Source organism: Somniosus microcephalus, unplaced genomic scaffold, assembly GCF_052327205.1.
Source record: "Somniosus microcephalus isolate GS21.2 unplaced genomic scaffold, FLI_Smic_1.0 scaffold71, whole genome shotgun sequence".
Taxonomy (NCBI): domain Eukaryota; kingdom Metazoa; phylum Chordata; class Chondrichthyes; order Squaliformes; family Somniosidae; genus Somniosus; species Somniosus microcephalus.
In genome coordinates this window covers 702,370-718,230 of record NW_028225258.1, presented here as the reverse complement: position 1 = coordinate 718,230, position 15,861 = coordinate 702,370, and the positions used below count along the sequence as shown (strand labels likewise).

Here is a 15,861-nt window from a genome sequence, read left to right as displayed (position 1 = left end):
CCACCTTTCCCGGCCCCGACACTTGCTTAAACATCTGTTACATCTGTAACTTGTTCCAGTTCTGACGAGGGGTCCTTGTCCTGAAGCATTAACTCTGTTTCTCTCTCTGTAGATGCTGCCTGACCTGCCGGGTATTTCCAGCATTTCCTGTTTTTATTTCAGAATTAATTCTCCTTGTTATATAAAATCCTGGGGGGCGGATTTTACAGCAGCAGTGAGCGTTTCACAATATAACTCACCCCGAGATGATATACAGATTAATATAATGTACAGAGTATAAAGCACAGGGAATCACCGCTTTATCATTTAATTCTGAAAAAATCGACCGATTCCCATAAAATCCGGGATTTAAGGAGCAGCAGAACTGAGACAAGTTTCTCCAAACATGACGAGGCCGGTCACTGAGCTCCAGGAGGGTAATTCTGATCATCAGGGAATGAGACCGGACTGAGGGACATTTAAAGGCTCCACACAGACAGCACTTTATTTAATAAATACATTAACGGACAGTCCCTGAATATATGGGCAGTTGGACAGAGTGAGATACATTCCCAGTGAGGGGGGAATTTCGCAGGGGTCAGCGGGCGCGATCAGTGGCGGGTCGGGTGGGAAAATGGATTTTTCCCCAGTGGTTCGGGACCCCGATGTCAACCCGCCACCACGTGCCTTTCCCAAACGTCGGGTCTGTCAGAGCAGAGCAGACCCCACACGTAGCGGCGGGGGAGGCAATTCAGGTCATTATAACCTTGTTAACAGAGGATTACAGTAACAACTATTTTCAGCTCACCTTCAGAGTTTACATAGAAACATAGAAGATAGGAGCAGGAGTCGGCCAATCGGCCCCTCGAGCCTGCTCCGCCATTCAATGCGATCATGGCTGATCATCCAAACTCAGTACCCTGTCCCTGCTTTCTCCCCATACCCCTTGATCCCTTTAGCCTTAAGAAATATATCCAACTCCTTCTTGAATATATTTAATGAATTGGCCTCTGCTGCCTTCTGTGGTAGAGAATTCCACAGGTTCACCACTCTCTGGGTGAAGAAATTCCTCCTCATTTCTGTCCTAAAAGGTCTAACCCTTATCCTTAGACTGTGACCCCTGGTTATGGACTCCCCCGCCATCGGGAACATCCTTCCTGCATCTAGTCTGTCTAGTCCTGTTAGAATTTTATAAATTTCAATGAGATCCCCTCTCATTCTTCTAAACTCCAGCGAGTACAAGCCCAATCAGCCCAATCTCTCTTCATACGTCATTCCTGCCATCCCAGGTATCAGTCTGGTGAATCTTCGCTGAACTCCTTCCATGGCAAGAATATCCTTCCTCAGATGAGGTGACCAAAACTGCACACAATACTCAAGATGTGGTCTCACCAAGGCCCTGCACAACTGCAGCAAGACATCCTTGTTCCTGTACTCAAACCCTCTCACTATGAAGGCCAACATACCATTTGCCTTCTTAACCGCCTGCTGTACCTGCATGCTTACCTTCAGCGACTGGTGCACAAGGACACCCAGGTCTCATTGCACTTCCCCTTCTCCCAATCTATTGCCATTCAGATAATAATCTGCCTTCCTGTTTTTGACACCAAAGTGGATAACCTCACATTTATCCACATTGGGCAGAAGCATGGCAGATGCAATACAATCACCCAACCTGTCCAAATCATCCTGTAGTTTCTCGGCATCCTCCTCACAACACACACGCCCACCCAGCTTTGTGTCATCTGCAAATTTGGAGATATTACATCTCGTTCCCTTGTCTAGATCATTAATATATATTGTGAATAGCTGGGGTCCAAGGACCGATCCCTGCGGTACCCCACTAGTCACTGCCTGCCTCTCAGAAAAAGACCCGTTTATTCCAACTCTTTTTGCTTTCTATCTGCCAACCAGTTCTCTATCCAAGTCAACACCTTGCCCCCAATCCCATGTGCCTTAACTTTGCACGCTAATCTCTCATGTGGGACCTTATCGAAAGCTTTCTGAAAGTCCAAATACACCACATCCACTGGTTCTCCCTTATCTATTTTACTAGTTACATCCTCAAAAAATTCCAGTAGATTATTCAAGCACGATTTACCTTTTGTAAATCCATGTTGACTTTGTCCGATCCTGTCACTGTTTTCCAAGTGCTCTGCTATTGCATCTTTTATAATGGACTCTAGCATTTTCCTCACTACCGATGTCAGGCTTACCGGTCTGTAATTCCCTGTTTTCTCTCTACCACCTTTTTTGAACAGTGGGGTAACATTAGCTACCCTCCAATCCATGGGTACTGTTCCAGATTCCATCAAATGTTGGCAGATGATCAGCAATGCATCTACTATTTCTAGGGCCACTTCCTTAAGTACCCTAGGATGTAGATTATCAGGCCCTGGGGATTTATCGGCCTTCAATCCCATCAATTTCCCTAACACCATTTCCCTACAAATACTGATTTCTTTCAGTTCCTCCCTTTCATCAGACCCTATGTTCCTGTGGTCCACGCTGCTCGGGGATCACGTCAGGTAACCAGGGCGGGATTTGAAAGGCCATGGAATCATTTCATTACTTGACAGCTGGAAATGTGCTATAAAAGCTCCCATCTCACAGCTGTTCACTTTCCAAGCTCAGAAGCTGTTGCTTACTGCATTTGGAAGACAGATTGAGCTTTATGCAGGTTGCAAGTGTTTGGAGCAAACTCTCTATCCAGTGTCACCTCATTGGAACAGCCTCTCTCACCGTTAACAGATAGCTTCTGATATCTCAAGTTCACCTGCCATCTATTACACCAGCATGGGTCTGGTTTATACTGTCTCACCTTGGGCCTCAGAGTCACACCACGATCAGCCCCAACACCAGCAGCACCAGGCACACCAGCAGCACCAACAACAACACCAACCTTCTCCACAACTCCTGATGCTGCACAGCACAGAGGGCATCAACACCCGGCCACATTGCTGACCGGGTCACCAGAGATGGCCTCACCATGGCCAGAATTTCTTCACTTGGTACTGCATGCCCTGGATGACACATGATGCGCCAGGTTAACACCAGCCCACACCAACAACACAAAGCATCCCTGCAATGCCCAAACCATTCCTGTCACACTCATCAACATTGCGAGGAGTTCCGTTATGTCTCACCATTCACTGCAACTCACTAAGCCACTTCCAAACATGTACACAAATCTGTCGAAGAACGGAAAGTGTTGAAAATAAAGATTTCAATGTTTGACACCACATTAACAGAAACTTCACATGAACATTGGCTAAAACACACAATTGCCTATCCTTGTGTGTTGTTAGTTGGTATGATTGGACTAGGGTGAGTGTGAGGGGTGGCTCGTGAGATGGGGATGTGATAATATAGAGAGAGATGGGTGGAGGTGCAGGGTAAGTTGGTGAGAGTAAGGATGTTCAGGAGTAGGGTGGGGAAGGCAGAGTGATGGGGATGTGATAATATAGAGAGAGATGGGTGGAGGTGCAGGGTAAGTTGGTGAGAGTAAGGATGTTCAGGAGTAGGGTGGGGAAGGCAGAGTGATGGGGATGTGATAATATAGAGAGAGATGGGTGGAGGTGCAGGGTAAGTTGGTGAGAGTAAGGATGTTCAGGAGTAGGGTGGGGAAGGCAGAGTGATGGGGATGTGATAATATAGAGAGAGATGGGTGGAGGTGCAGGGTAAGTTGGTGAGAGTAAGGATGTTCAGGAGTAGGGTGGGGAAGGCAGAGTGATGGGGATGTGATAATATAGAGAGAGATGGGTGGAGGTGCAGGGTAAGTTGGTGAGAGTAAGGATGTTCAGGAGTAGGGTGGGGAAGGCAGAGTGATGGGGATGTGATAATATAGAGAGAGATGGGTGGAGGTGCAGGGTAAGTTGGTGAGAGTAAGGATGATCAGGAGTAGGGTGGGGAAGGCAGAGTGATGGGGATGTGATAATATAGAGAGAGATGGGTGGAGGTGCAGGGTAAGTTGGTGAGAGTAAGGATGTTCAGGAGTAGGGTGGGGAAGGCAGAGTGATGGGGATGTGATAATATAGAGAGAGATGGGTGGAGGTGCAGGGTAAGTTGGTGAGAGTAAGGATGTTCAGGAGTAGGGTGGGGAAGGCAGAGTGATGGGGATGTGATAATATAGAGAGAGATGGGGGGAGGTGCAGGGTAAGTTGGTGAGAGTAAGGATGTTCAGGAGTAGGGTGGGGAAGGCAGAGTGATGGGGATGTGATAATATAGAGAGAGATGGGTGGAGGTGCAGGGTAAGTTGGTGAGAGTAAGGATGTTCAGGAGTAGGGTGGGGAAGGCAGAGTGATGGGGATGTGATAATACAGAGAGAGATGGGTGGAGGTGCAGGGTAAGTTGGTGAGAGTAAGGATGTTCAGGAGTAGGGTGGGGAAGGCAGAGTGATGGGGATGTGATAATATAGAGAGAGATGGGTGGAGGTACAGGGTAAGTTGGTGAGAGTAAGGATGTTCAGGAGTAGGGTGGGGAAGGCAGAGTGATGGGGATGTGATAATATAGAGAGAGATGGGTGGAGGTGCAGGGTAAGTTGGTGAGAGTAAGGATGTTCAGGAGTAGGGTGGAGAAGGCAGAGTGATGGGGATGTGATAATATAGAGAGAGATGGGTGGAGGTGCAGGGTAAGTTGGTGAGAGTAAGGATGTTCAGGAGTAGGGTGGAGAAGGCAGAGTGATGGGGATGTGATAATATAGAGAGAGATGGGTGGAGGTGCAGGGTAAGTTGGTGAGAGTAAGGATGTTCAGGAGTAGGGTGGGGAAGGCAGAGTGATGGGGATGTGATAATATAGAGAGAGATGGGGGGAGGTGCAGGGTAAGTTGGTGAGAGTAAGGATGTTCAGGAGTAGGGTGGGGAAGGCAGAGTGATGGGGATGTGATAATATAGAGAGAGATGGGTGGAGGTGCAGGGTAAGTTGGTGAGAGTAAGGATGTTCAGGAGTAGGGTGGGGAAGGCAGAGTGATGGGGATGTGATAATATAGAGAGAGATGGGTGGAGGTGCAGGGTAAGTTGGTGAGAGTAAGGATGTTCAGGAGTAGGGTGGGGAAGGCAGAGTGATGGGGATGTGATAATATAGAGAGAGATGGGTGGAGGTGCAGGGTAAGTTGGTGAGAGTAAGGATGTTCAGGAGTAGGGTGGGGAAGGCAGAGTGATGGGGATGTGATAATATAGAGAGAGATGGGGGGAGGTGCAGGGTAAGTTGGTGAGAGGAAGGATGTTCAGGAGTAGGGTGGGGAAGGCAGAGTGATGGGGATGTGATAATATAGAGAGAGATGGGTGGAGGTGCAGGGTAAGTTGGTGAGAGTAAGGATGTTCAGGAGTAGGGTGGGGAAGGCAGAGTGATGGGGATGTGATAATATAGAGAGAGATGGGTGGAGGTGCAGGGTAAGTTGGTGAGAGTAAGGATGTCCAGGAGTAGGGTGGGGAAGGCAGAGTGATGGGGATGTGATAATATAGCGAGAGATGGGGGGAGGTGCAGGGTAAGTTGGTGAGAGTAAGGATGTTCAGGAGTAGGGTGGGGAATGCAGAGTGATGGGGATGTGATAATATAGAGAGAGATGGGTGGAGGTGCAGGGTAAGTTGGTGAGAGTAAGGATGTTCAGGAGTAGGGTGGGGAAGGCAGAGTGATGGGGATGTGATAATATAGAGAGAGATGGGTGGAGGTGCAGGGTAAGGTGGTGAGAGTAAGGATGTTCAGGAGTAGGGTGGGGAAGGCAGAGTGATGGGGATGTGATAATATAGAGAGAGATGGGTGGAGGTGCAGGGTAAGTTGGTGAGAGTAAGGATGTTCAGGAGTAGGGTGGGGAAGGCAGAGTGATGGGGATGTGATAATATAGAGAGAGATGGGTGGAGGTACAAGGTAAGTAGGTGAGAGTAAGGATGTTCAGGAGTAGGGTGGGGAAGGCAGAGTGATGGGGATGTGATAATATAGAGAGAGATGGGTGGAGGTGCAGGGTAAGTTGGTGAGAGTAAGGATGTTCAGGAGTAGGGTGGGGAAGGCAGAGTGATGGGGATGTGATGAGAGGCACAGCCGGATGAGGTTAAGTGAGGCTTTGCAGTGACGTTTTGTGATCTACTGAGATCATTGAAAGGTTTGTGTCACTGCAGGCTGGTCCTCCCGATAACATCCCTTCTTGAGCCCCACTGTGCAATGTGCACCCAGGCTGTGTTAGTCTCTTCCGCCCCTTGGAAGTGACGAGAACCTCCCTGCGGGCTGTGGCTCCCTCCATAATCATCTAGAGGGAGTTCTGGGAGAGCCTGGGTGCAGCCGAGCTCCTCTGTGCTGATGTCAGTGTTTGTAGAACCTCAATACTGTAGAACACAGAGCACAATGGGCAAAGTCAATGTGTGTCATCAAACCCGCTTCCCCCAATTCCCCAGAGTGAGGCCGCGACCCCCGACCCCGGACACACCCGACCCTCCACCGACCTCAACCGACCCCCGACCCTCCGCCGGCCCCACCCGATCCTCCGCCGACCCCAGCCCCGCCCGACCCTCCGGCGACCTGATCCGGCCCCGCCCGACCCTCCGCCGGCCCAACCCCAGCCCTGCCCGACCCTCCGCCGGCCCGACCCTCCGCCCGACCCTGCCCCGGGCCCCGCCCGACCCTGCCCCGGCCCCGCCCAACCCTCCGCTGTCCCCGGCCCCGCCCAACCCCGGCCCTGCCCGACCCTCCGCCCGACCCTGCCCCGGGCCCCGCCCGACCCTCTGCCAGCCCCGGCCCGACCCTGGCCCCGCCCGACCCCGGCCCCGCCCGACCCTCTGCCGACCCTGGACCCACCTGACCCTCTGCCGACCCCGGCCCCGAAACTCCCAACCCTCCCCCGACCCCGGCCGCACCCAACACCAACCCCACCCTGACCCCCGCCCGACCCTCCACCGGCCCCCGCCCGACCCTCCCCCGACCCAGGCCCCCGCCCGACCCTCCACCAGCCCCAGCCCCGCCGACCGTTGCCGACGGGGAAAAGCGGGTTATTAATTTCCTGAAGTACTTTCAGTGATTGCTGTAATATCCCAGAGAGAGAAGTATTTCAGATCCGGACTTTGATTCAGTTTGTTTCTCTCTCTCTCTTTCTTTTTAGTCTGAATGGCAATAAACTGGGAGATTCAGGAGTGAAACCAGTGTCTGCGGCTCTGAGGAACCCGGACTGTAAAATACAGAGACTGCAGTAAGTACCAGACTGTGTGAGATTGTGTTTATAATAACTGGATGTCTGACACTGCACATTATTATTAGTATCAGTAATAGTGTTATTAATAAACTCTGGGGATTGACTCTGATTCCTGTTATTTCTCTCTCTGATCCCCAGTCTATGGTCTGTCGGTCTCACAGATTCTTGTGCCGAGGATCTCGCCTCCGCTCTCAGTACAAACCGCTCACTGACGGATCTGAACCTGAGTGATAATAAACTGGGAGATTCAGGAGTGAAACTACTGTCTGTGGCTCTGAGGAACCCGGACTGTAAAATACAGAAACTGCAGTAAGTACCAGACTGTGTGAGGTTGTGTTTATAATAACTGGATGTCTGACACTGAACATTATTATCAGTATCAGTAATAGTGTTATTAATAAACTCTGGGGATTGACTCTGATTCCTGTTATTTCTCTCTCTGATCCCCAGTCTATGGAGAGTCGGTCTCACAGATTCTTGTGCCGAGGATCTCACCTCCGCTCTCAGTACAAACCGCTCACTGACGGATCTGAACCTGAGTGATAATAAACTGGGAAATTCAGGAGTGAAACTACTGTCTGTGGCTCTGAGGAACCCGGACTGTAAAATACAGAAACTGTGGTAAGTACCAGACTGTGTGAGATTGTGTTTATAATAACTGGATGTCTGACACTGTACATTATTATTAGTATCAGTAATAGTGTTATTAATAAACTCTGGGGATTTACTCTGATTCCGGTTATTTCTCTCTCTGATCCCCAGGCTGGATGAAGTCGGTCTCACAGATTCTTGTGTCGAGGATCTCGCCTTCGCTCTCGGTACAATCCGCTCACTGAGGATTCTGACCCTGGGATCAAACTCCTTCACAGACCAATCTGTCCCCGCTCTCCGCCACCTCATACTGACCTGCAGGAGTCTGGAGTGGATCAGGTGAGTGTGTTTAATGTTTAATGTAATAAATAAAATATCAATGGGATTCAGTCACTGTTCTGGGTAATGTTTGTCTGTAATTATTATTGAAATATTACCCCCAGTCTGGCGGTTATTTACACTGTTGTTCAATCTGTTTATTTCCTGTTTAATCTTTAATCTGTTTCAGGTTGTGGGGGAATCAGTTCAGTTCATCCGGAGAAAAACAGCTGGAGTTACTGCGGGGAACAAGACCCAGACTGAGTGTGGAAGTGAGAACAGTCCAAGTGATGACCTCACTGCTCCCATTGTGTGACCATTCCAAGTGATGACCTCACTGCTCCCATTGTCTGAACAGTCCAAGTGATGACCTCACTGCTCCCATTGTCTGAACAGTCCAAGTGATGACCTCACTGCTCCCATTGTCTGAACAGTCCAAGTGATGACCTCACTGCGCCCATTGTGTGACCATTCCAAGTGATGACCTCACTGCTCCCATTGTGTGACCATTCCAAGTGATGACCTCACTGCTCCCATTGTGTGATCATTCCAAGTGATGACCTCACTGCTCCCATTGTGTGACCATTCCAAGTGATGACCTCACTGCTCCCATTGTCTGAACAGTCCAAGTGATGACCTCGCTGCTCCCATTGTGTGACCATTCCAAGTGATGACCTCGCTGCTCTCATTGTGTGACCATTCCAAGTGATGACCTCACTGCTCCCATTGTGTGACCATTCCAAGTGATGACCTCACTGCTCCCATTGTGTGAACAGTCCAAGTGATGACCTCACTGCTCCCATTGTCTGAACAGTCCAAGTGATGACCTCACTGCTCCCATTGTCTGAACAGTCCAAGTGATGACCTCACTGCGCCCATTGTGTGACCATTCCAAGTGATGACCTCACTGCTCCCATTGTGTGAACATTCCAAGTGATGACCTCACTGCTCCCATTGTGTGACCATTCCAAGTGATGACCTCACTGCTCCCATTGTGTGACCATTCCAAGTGATGACCTCACTGCTCCCATTGTGTGACCATTCCAAGTGATGACCTCACTGCTCCCATTGTGTGAACAGTCCAAGTGATGACCTCACTGCTCCCATTGTCTGAACAGTCCAAGTGATGACCTCACTGCTCCCATTGTCTGAACAGTCCAAGTGATGACCTCACTGCGCCCATTGTGTGACCATTCCAAGTGATGACCTCACTGCTCCCATTGTGTGACCATTCCAAGTGATGACCTCACTGCTCCCATTGTGTGACCATTCCAAGTGATGACCTCACTGCTCTCATTGTGTGAACAGTCCAAGTGATGACCTCACTGCTCCCATTGTGTGAACAGTCCAAGTGATGACCTCACTGCTCCCATTGTGTGACCATTCCAAGTGAATGTGGTAAACCACTTTTATCGTTCACTATCGTTACACTATAGTTATCACTGTTATATCGTTACTCTATGGTTATCACTGTTCTCACTGTTGTATCACTATACGAGGTCGCCTCTTGTCACGCTGTTATACCTGGGCTGACCACTGCTGACTCCGCCCATGACTCCACCTACCTGCCCAGGTATAAAGGTAGTCGACTGGCTGGCATTCCTCCTTGTTGGACCCGATCACCCACGAGGGTGGGCTCTGTTATTTAGCCAATAAAAACCTATAGTTACTTTCTTAACTCGTCGCTTTTCATTGGATGAATTGATAGGTATATCAATTTTATTGGCTAAATTTTAAAATGTCGTTCCCTGAGCAGCAAAGCGAGCAGCAAAACGACCAGCCAGACGCCCAGCTACAACAGCCACAGCAGCCGGCCTGGCTGCAAGCCCTCAGACCACCGTACCTGGATCTAAACCCACAGGCTGCAAACTCAGCCCTCGACTTCGAACACTGGCTGAGCTGTTTCGAGTCCTACCTGGGAGAATCCGGCGTGCCTCAGAGATCCAAGCTAAGAGTTCTGACCGCCCAAGTGAGCCCTAAAGTATTCGCACTCACCCGGGACCTTAAAACATACGAGGACGCCATCAACCGGCTGAAACGACAATACTTGAGCCTGGTAAATTCCATGTATGCCAGACACCTCCTAAGATCCCGCCTGCAACAGCCAGGAGAGACCGTGGATGAATTTTTACAGGTGCTGCAAGCACTCGGCAGAGACTGTAACTTTAAAGCGGTAACGGCGGCAGAAAATACTGAAGACAATGTCCGCGATGCCTTCGTGAAAGGCCTGCGGTCCGACTACTCACGGCAAAGACTACTGGAAGCAAAGGACCTCGACCTGGACAAAGCTGCAGCCCTCGCTCGCTCCCTAGAAGTGGCCCATCGGGACCTCGAGGCATACTCAAGGTACTGTAACCTGCGACCCTGGGACTCGGGACCGACCCCAATACCCCCCGCAGCACCCCGCCCCCGGGACCTACCTCCATGTCGGCGTCCCAGAGCCGATCGGGACCACCACCTCCGGTACCGGCTGCGACCTCTGACCCCCGCGATCGGGCCGCCGGCTGCTGCTTCTGCGGCCAGGCGAAACACCCGAGGGCGCGCTGCCCAGCCAGGAACTCTACCTGCTCAAACTGCATGAAGAAAGGCCACTTCGCCAAGGCCTGCAGAGGTGGATCATCAGAGGCCAGCAGTGCCTCATGCGAGCTGTGGGGGCGGCCATCTTCCATCAAGGCCACAGAGGCCAGCATCCCCACATGTGAGTCATGGGGGCGGCCATCTTTGATCCAGGCAACCGACACCAGCAGTGCCTCATGTGAGTTATGGGGGCAGCCATCTTCTCCGCCATTTTGTCCAACCTCGTGGGAGACGCCATTTTACCCACCACGCCCGACCGCCACCGTGCCTCTAGACCCGACTACCGCCTCAACCGCAGACTACAACAACTCGCTCAGCTATACACTAGCCTCCGTCACACTGGACCAGGCCCACCCGCATCACCTGTCCAAGTCGATGATGGACATCAAAGTAAACGGCCACGCCACGACCTGCCTGTTCGACAGCGGAAGCACGGAGAGCTTCATCCACCCAGACACGGTGAGCCACTACTCCCTCCCTGTCCTGCCAACGCGCAATCGGATCTCGATGGCATCGAGGTCACATGCCACAGACATCAGCGGCTACTGTGTTGTGACCCTGTCGGTTAAGGGTACGGAGTATAAAACTTTTAAACTCCTCGTCCTGCCCCAGCTATGCGCTGCCGTCCTACTAGGCCTAGACTTCCAATCCCACCTCCAAAGCATCACGCTAGCATACGGCGGACCCCTCCCCCCACTCAGTCAACAACCAGCAGATTTTAAACCGCCCACCGCGTAACACCTGCGGCCGATCCACCCTCAAGGCCCCGCCACCTTCCCTGTTCGCTAACCTCACCCCCGACTGCAAACCCGTCGCTACCAAGAGCAGGCGGTACAGCGCCGGGGACAGAGCTTTCATTAGCTCTGAGGTGCAGCGTCTCCTGAAGGAGGGCATCATCGAGGGGAGTACCAGCCCCTGGCGTGCCCAGGTCGTGGTCATTAAGACCGGCAATAAAAACCGCCTGGGCATCGACTACAGCCAGACCATAAACAGGTACACCCAGCTGGACGCATACCCCCTTCCCCGCATATCTGATATGGGCAATCAGATTGCGCAGTACCGGGTATTCTCCACCATCGACCTTAAGTCGGCCTATCACCAACTCCCTATCCGCCCTGAGGACCGCCAGTATACAGCCTTCGAGGCGAACGGCCGCCTCTACCACTTCCTTAGGGTTCCCTTCGGCGTCACCAACGGGGTTTCGGTCTTCCAAAGGGAGATGGACCGGATGGTTCACCAGAACGGGCTGCACGCCACGTTCCCCTATCTAGATAACGTCACCATCTGCGGCCGCGACCGGCAGGACCACGATGTTAATCTGGAGAGATTCCTCCGTACGGCCCAACCTCACCTACAGTAAGGATAAATGTGTGTTTAACACCTCGCGCCTTGCCATCCTCGGCTGTGTAGTAGAGAACGGAGTCATCGGCCCCGACCCCGAAAGAATGCGCCCCCTCATGGAGCTACCCCTCCCCCACTGTCCAAAGGCACTGAAGAGAACCCTGGGGCTCTTCGCCTACTATGCCCAATGGGTGCCCAATTATGCGGACAAAGCCAGACCCCTCATGAAGTCCACATCCTTCCCCCTTACGGAGGAAGCGTGCGCAGCCTTCTCCCTCATTAAGGGAGACATTGCCAAGGCCACAATGCACGCAGTGGATGAGTCCATCCCCTTCCAAGTCGAGAGCGATGCATCCGACTTCGCCCTAGCCGCCACCCTTAACCAGGAGGGGAGACTGGTGGCCTTCTTCTCAAGGACCCTACAGGGCCCTGAGATCCGACACTCGTCGGTCGAGAAGGAGGCCCAGGCGATTGTGGAGGCGGTACGACGCTGGAGGCACTACCTGGCAGGCAAACGATTTACCCTCCTCACCGACCAACGTTCGGTCGCTTTTATGTTTAATAACAAGCTGAGGGGCAAAATCAAGAATGACAAGATCTTGAGGTGGAAAATCGAGCTCTCCACCTATGATTATGATATCTTGTACCGGCCAGGTAAGCGGAACGAACCCCCCGATGCTCTGTCACGAATTATATGCGCCAGCGCGCAAAGTGATAGACTTCAGACCCTCCACAACGACCTCTGCCACCCCGGGGTCACCAGACTTTACCACTTCATTAAGGCCCGCAACCTGCCCTACTCCATCGAGGAGGTCAGGACCACGACCAGGAACTGCCAGACCTGTGCCGAGTGCAAACCGCACTTCTTTAGGCCGGACAGAGCAAGCCTGATCAAGGCCACCCGCCCCTTCGAGCGCCTGAGCATCGACTTTAAGGGGCCCCTCCCGTCCTCTGACCGTAATGTGTACTTCCTCAGCATTGTTGATGAGTACTCCCGTTTCCCCTTTGCCTTCCCCTGCCCAGACATGACCAGTACCACGGTCATTAAATGCCTGAACGACCTCTTCGCCGTGTTCGGGTTCCCGAACTATATACATAGTGACCGGGGCTCCTCCTTCATGAGCGAGGAACTCCGTCAGTTCCTACTAGCGAGAGGTATTGCTGCAAGCAGGACCACCAGCTACAACCCCCGAGGGAACGGCCAGGTGGAAAGAGAGAACGCGACGGTATGGAAGGCCGTCCTCTTAGCCTTAAAGTCTAAGGGCCTCCCGCTGGCAGGAAGTCCTCCCGGCAGCGCTGCATTCCACCCGGTCACTACTTTGTACTGCCATCAGCGCCACCCCCCATGAACGAATGTTTGTTTTCCCCAGGAAGTCGACTACGGGAACCACGCTACCAACCTGGCTGACCTCTCCGGGGCCCGTCTTGCTGCGAAAGCATGTGAGGGCCCATAAAACGGACCCCCTGGTCGAGAGGGTGGACCTCCTGCACGCCAACCCCCAGTACGCCTATGTGGCATACCCAGACAGGCAGGAGGACACAGTCTCCTTACGAGACCTCGCACCTTCGGGCACTCCGGAGACACCACCTTCACCACCCCCCCAATTCCAGCCAAGGTAGACGGCATGCCGGAACCCCACGAGCCTTCGCCGACCACGCAGACACCAGCATTAACACCGGATAATGCAACACCGCCGCTGCGACGATCAGAAAGGCTTACGAGGCCTCCGGACAGACTGACATACCAGAACTGGTAGTACACTTCACCCCGCCGGACTCAAATCTAAACAAGGGGTGAATGTGGTAAACCACTTCTATCGTTACACTACAGTTATCACTGTTATATCGTTACTCTATGGTTATCACTGTTCACACTGTTGTATCACTATACGAGGTCGCCTCTTGTCACGCTGATATAACTGGGCTGACCACTGCTGACTCCACCCATGGCTCCACCTACCTGCCCAGGTATAAAGGTAGTCGACTGGCTGGCATTCCTCCTTGTATCCGATCACCCACGAGGGTGGGCTCTGTTATTTAGCTAATAAAAACCTATAGTTACTTTCCTAACTCGTCGCTTTTCATTGGATGAATTGATAGGTACATCAGTGATGACCTCACTGCTCCCATTGTGTGACCAGTCCAAGTGATGACCTCACTGCGCCCATTGTGTGACCATTCCAAGTGATGACCTCACTGCTCCCATTGTGTGACCATTCCAAGTGATGACCTCACTGCTCCCATTGTGTGACCATTCCAAGTGATGACCTCACTGCTCCCATTGTGTGACCATTCCAAGTGATGACCTCACTGCTCCCATTGTGTGACCATTCCAAGTGATGACCTCACTGCTCCCATTGTGTGACCATTCCAAGTGATGACCTCACTGCTCCCATTGTGTGACCATTCCAAGTGATGACCTCACTGCTCCCATTCTGTGACCATTCCAAGTGATGACCTCACTGCTCCCATTGTGTGACCATTCCAAGTGATGACCTCACTGCTCCCATTGTGTGACCATTCCAAGTGATGACCTCACTGCTCCCATTGTGTGAACATTCCAAGTGATGACCTCACTGCTCCCATTGTGTGACCATTCCAAGTGATGACCTCACTGCTCCCATTGTGTGAACAGTCCGAGTGATGTCACTGCTCCCAGTCCAAGTGATGACCTCACTGCTCCCATTGTGTGAAAAGTCCGAGTGATGACCTCACTGCTCCCATTGTGTGACCATTCCAAGTGATGGCCTCACTGCTCCCATTGTGTGACCATTCCAAGTGATGACCTCACTGCTCCCATTGTGTGACCATTCCAAGTGATGACCTCACTGCTCCCATTGTGTGAACATTCCAAGTGATGACCTCACTGCTCCCATTGTGTGACCATTCCAAGTGATGACCTCACTGCTCCCATTGTGTGACCATTCCAAGTGATGACCTCACTGCTCCCATTGTGTGACCATTCCAAGTGATGACCTCACTGCTCCCATTGTGTGACCATTCCAAGTGATGACCTCACTGCTCCCATTGTGACCATTCCAAGTGATGATGTCACTGCTCCCATTGTGTGACCATTCCAAGTGATGACGTCACTGCTCCCATTGTGTGACCATTCCAAGTGATGACCTCACTGCTCCCATTGTGTGACCATTCCAAGTGATGACCTCACTGCTCCCATTGTGTGACCATTCCAAGTGATGACCTCACTGCTCCCATTGTGTGACCATTCCAAGTGATGACCTCACTGCTCCCATTGTGTGACCATTCCAAGTGATGACCTCACTGCTCCCATTGTGTGAACAGTCCAAGTGATGACCTCACAGCTCCCATTGTGTGACCATTCCAAGTGATGACCTCACTGCTCCCATTGTGTGACCATTCCAAGTGATGACCTCACTGCTCCCATTGTGTGACCATTCCAAGTGATGACCTCACTGCTCCCATTGTGTGACCATTCCAAGTGATGACCTCACTGCTCCCATTGTGTGACCATTCCAAGTGATGACCTCACTGCTCCCATTGTGTGACCATTCCAAGTGATGACCTCACTGCTCCCATTGTGTGACCATTCCAAGTGATGACCTCACTGCTCCCATTGTGTGACCATTCCAAGTGATGACCTAACTGCTCCCATTGTGTGACCATTCCAAGTGATGACCTCACTGCTCCCATTGTGTGACCATTCCAAGTGATGACCTCACTGCTCCCATTGTGTGACCATTCCAAGTGATGACCTCACTGCTCCCATTGTGTGACCATTCCAAGTGATGTCACTGCTCCTTCACCCACCCGGGGCCGGTAGCGGTGGGGCTCCTTCACCCCGCCCGGGGCCGGTAGCGGTGGGGCTTCTTCACCCCGCCCGGGGCCGGTAGCGGTGG

At 51.9% G+C, this 15,861-nt stretch overlaps 2 protein-coding genes across 2 annotated transcripts in view; both read left to right on the top strand.

The window, feature by feature from the left end:
- LOC147083150 (NACHT, LRR and PYD domains-containing protein 3-like) overlaps positions 1 to 9,743 on the top strand; it is a 133,286-nt gene extending 123,543 nt beyond the window's left edge. Inside the window, exons 9-13 of the mRNA XM_085980236.1 lie at positions 7,067 to 7,153; positions 7,295 to 7,465; positions 7,607 to 7,777; positions 7,919 to 8,086; positions 8,256 to 9,743. Of these exons, the coding sequence (XP_085836362.1) occupies positions 7,067 to 7,153; positions 7,295 to 7,465; positions 7,607 to 7,777; positions 7,919 to 8,086; positions 8,256 to 8,394 (736 nt within the window). The 3' untranslated portion in view covers positions 8,395 to 9,743. The remainder of the gene's footprint in view (positions 1 to 7,066; positions 7,154 to 7,294; positions 7,466 to 7,606; positions 7,778 to 7,918; positions 8,087 to 8,255) is intronic.
- A 746-nt stretch (positions 9,744 to 10,489) lies between these two features.
- On the top strand, positions 10,490 to 14,053 carry LOC147083149 (uncharacterized). Its single transcript, XM_085980235.1, has 2 exons — positions 10,490 to 11,101; positions 13,354 to 14,053. The coding sequence occupies exons 1-2, from the start codon at positions 10,490 to 10,492 to the stop codon at positions 13,435 to 13,437; spliced, it is 696 nt and encodes a 231-aa protein (XP_085836361.1). The 3' UTR covers positions 13,438 to 14,053.
- The last annotated feature ends 1,808 nt before the right edge of the window (positions 14,054 to 15,861 follow it).

Excerpts from the sequence above, each read along its gene's own strand:
- LOC147083149 (XM_085980235.1), top strand. The coding sequence starts at position 10,490 with ATGTCGGCGTCCCAGAGCCGATCGGGACCACCACCTCCGGTACCGGCT. Across the intron at positions 11,102-13,353 it reads GCTTCATCCACCCAGACACG|GAAGTCGACTACGGGAACCA; the intron begins GTGAGCCACTAC and ends TGTTTTCCCCAG.